Source organism: Pterocles gutturalis, unplaced genomic scaffold (genome assembly GCF_000699245.1).
Source record: "Pterocles gutturalis isolate BGI_N339 unplaced genomic scaffold, ASM69924v1 C12218459, whole genome shotgun sequence".
Classification (NCBI taxonomy): domain Eukaryota; kingdom Metazoa; phylum Chordata; class Aves; order Pterocliformes; family Pteroclidae; genus Pterocles; species Pterocles gutturalis.
In genome coordinates, this window is record NW_010155745.1 from 543 (window position 1) to 3,581 (window position 3,039).

General features: G+C 38.2%; 1 protein-coding gene across 1 annotated transcript; it reads left to right on the forward strand.

Moving 5' to 3' along the window:
* Positions 1 to 207: 207 nt before the first annotated feature.
* LOC104471074 (E3 ubiquitin-protein ligase RNF138-like) lies at positions 208 to 2,020 on the forward strand (the record flags this gene model as incomplete). Its single annotated transcript, XM_010086265.1, has 2 exons — positions 208 to 373; positions 1,905 to 2,020. Coding segments are annotated over 2 exons (282 nt in total), but the record flags the coding sequence as incomplete, so codon positions are not given.
* Between the last annotated feature and the right edge of the window lie 1,019 nt (positions 2,021 to 3,039).

Sequence of the window (3,039 nt, forward strand, 5' to 3'; positions counted from 1 at the left end):
AAGTTCCCCTAATTTCCATACACTTCTCTGCATGTGCCATTATTTAATTTTGCTTATCTTTATTTTATACAGATTTGTATTCAATAGACTATTACTCTGATATATATCTTTTTTTTTTTCTTAATGATCACCCAGCCCTCTTCAAGGACAAAGTATCTAAGTCTCTTCACTTTGCTAACCTGTGTTTGTGGTAACTTTTTAATTTAGGTTTTGCAGGAAGTGCTTCTTGACAGCTATCAGAGAAAGTGGAACATATTGTCCTCTCTGCCGGGGGAGCGTGACTAAAAAAGAAAGAACGTATCCCAAAAGGGCTCTAGATGTTGAAAACAGTATGAAGAAAGCTTCTGGGGGCTGTAGATGCTGTGAGAAGCAGGTAGAGTAAAACTTCACAAAAAGTTGGATGAATTGTTCTTATTTTTAACTGGACACACTTTTACTGTGTCCCCTTCTTCACTTGGAGCTAAAGGGCATATAGCAGTTTGAACTTCGCTTTGTATGGCTTGTGCATATACTAGGCATGCAGTGCCTGCTAGGTATGCCTCACAGATGTAAACTGAAAGAGGATCTTGTATTATCTACAAGGACTTTTTAAGTGGAGTGCCAGTTTTTCCTCAAAACAGTGTGAAAACTGGATATGGCTATAGAACTGGCAAAAGAGAAGTTAGACAACTGAAAATGAAAGTTGCAAATATATGGAAAACCTCAGAAACTTTCACTATGGAAATGGATGTGCTTAGAGCTACTGTAAAATTTAAATTAAAAACAAAAAGTGTGGGTTGGTTACTCTCAATGTACATGCTGTTAATCATATGTAATTTCCCCCTGCCTCATCAGTCTGTTTACATTCCCTTCATTCCCTTTGTAAAGGGGTCATTATTTTCAGAACATTGGGTGAAATCTTGACCCCCACTGAAATCAAGACTAATCTCTCTTCTGATGTAAATGGATGTAGGATTTCAGCCATACATTTTGTGTACATCAAATTGCATCAAATCCAAGTAGTTGTCTTCATGTTTGTTTCATTTCACTTGGGGCTTAGTTCTGCCAGTGTGAAGATTAGCACTAGTGGAAAGCTGAGCTGCTTGCTTTGTTCCACATGATTCGTTAGGATGAAAAGCTGGGAGAAAGAAACAGTAACAAGTTGGTAAACTAGAAGGAAGAACCAAACAGATCCCCAAAGAACTTTGATGGAATTTAGGCAGAAGAGCATGAGATGTGATCTTGTTCTGCCTCTAAACCTGTAAGCACCTTCTGACAGTGCTGCTGGACCTGAAATTCTGATTTAGCGCATGTCCAGCACAGCTGTCTTTTGACGAATCTAAGCAACTCACTGTCTTACCTTGTATTTAAGCTGGATAGGCAGCCTTGAGCTGGTGTTCATTCACCTTCTTTTTTTTATTTTCTTTTCCTCAAAGAGAAAAGTTATATATTCTCAGAACACACCTAATGCAAACAGATTTTGCTCTGCAAAACGTAACAGCAGACCAGAGAAGACTGAAGGAGCAGTGGTGCTTGTCCCATCCTCGTGGCCCCTCTTTGTTGTAGCTCATCAGTTACTGATCCTGAATGTGGGAGATGTAGTTCCTGTGACTTTGTTTCAGTTAAATGGAGTTTACTTGCATCTTTCACCCCTGAGAGAGCTCTCTCAGTTGCTTGGCTGTTGGGGGTCTGGGCAGTGGGAATGTTCTCCATTCTCACAGTGACAGAGGCTCTGTGGAAAAGGAATCCCAGATCTCCTGTTGAGGAAGAAAGTGTTCATGCTGAGAGGGGTGACAGAAGTTCTGTTTTCTGCTGCATATGATGTCTAAATCCTGCATGCATTGCTTTCTGTTGGCAGAATTATATCTTCTTTCTATCCTTGGATTATTTAGTATAATATCAATAATTTGGCATTTCATTTACAGGTTAGATTTTCGTGGATGAGACAGCATTATAAAAAGTGTAAGAAGTATCAGGATGAATATGGTGTTTCTTCTATTATTCCAAAGTTACAGATTTCCCAAGATTCAGCAGGGAACAGGTAATCAGGGTGTATAACAATGTATATACCTATGTACATATATAACATGTATAACAATACATCTTCTTCTCCCCCCACCCCTCAAGGAAAGTATTTTTTTTTCCAGGGCATGCCTTCTCTTTGCAATAATTATCGTCCATATTTTTGTGCTTCAAAGAAAGGCAGTTTTCCCAGGTCTTTTTCTTTACTCTTAGCAAACAGAAGAAAACCTTACTACCTGATGGTTTGGAATGTCTTCTAGGGACTCTCCTAAAAAGTGTGTAGTATTTGTAGTTTGCTTTCATTGCCTTGACAACATTTGAGCAGCTTACTGTGTAACAGATTTCATAATATTCAGCCCCAGGGAAATTTCCTTTTTATTCCCCACCCCTCCTTTCCTAAGTCCGTTTTAGTGGGTGTTCTGTTTCAAAACTTTACTGTGCAAGCTTTTGCTTTCTGATTGAATTTATTTTGAACTGATCTCTTATAAAATATATAAGGAAGTCCAGTATGCTGCACACCATAAAATACAAGTGCCACTTACCATTGGTTTTCCAGGCAGTAAAGCTAAAGAACTTTCTTTTTCATCTTCACACCGATGTATGTGGTTTGGTTGGGGATTTTTGCTTATTTTGAAGACTTTTCAATGTATTTGTTTAATAGAGCTTTATTATATATAGCCTGACCTTAATTTACTTTCTTTTGACATCTTTTTTCTATTTTTATCAGTCTGAACTTGTTTGTGTCTGATTTTCAACCCATCAGTATATTGAAAGCAGAATTTCAAGCTGCTACCAGAAGTAGTTGCAGCAATGTTCCTGGAAAATTTACAGAGCAAATTATACTGAGTACGATTGAAAGGCATCTAAAGAATAATGCAATACTCATTCATGGTCAACATGAGTTCACCAAGGGAAAGTCTTGTTTAACTAGTTTAATATCGTTCTACGATAGTCACCTGTCTCGTGGATGAGGGGAAGGTGGGGGATACAGTTTTTCTGGATTTTAATGAGGCTTTTGATACTGTCTCTCACAGCATC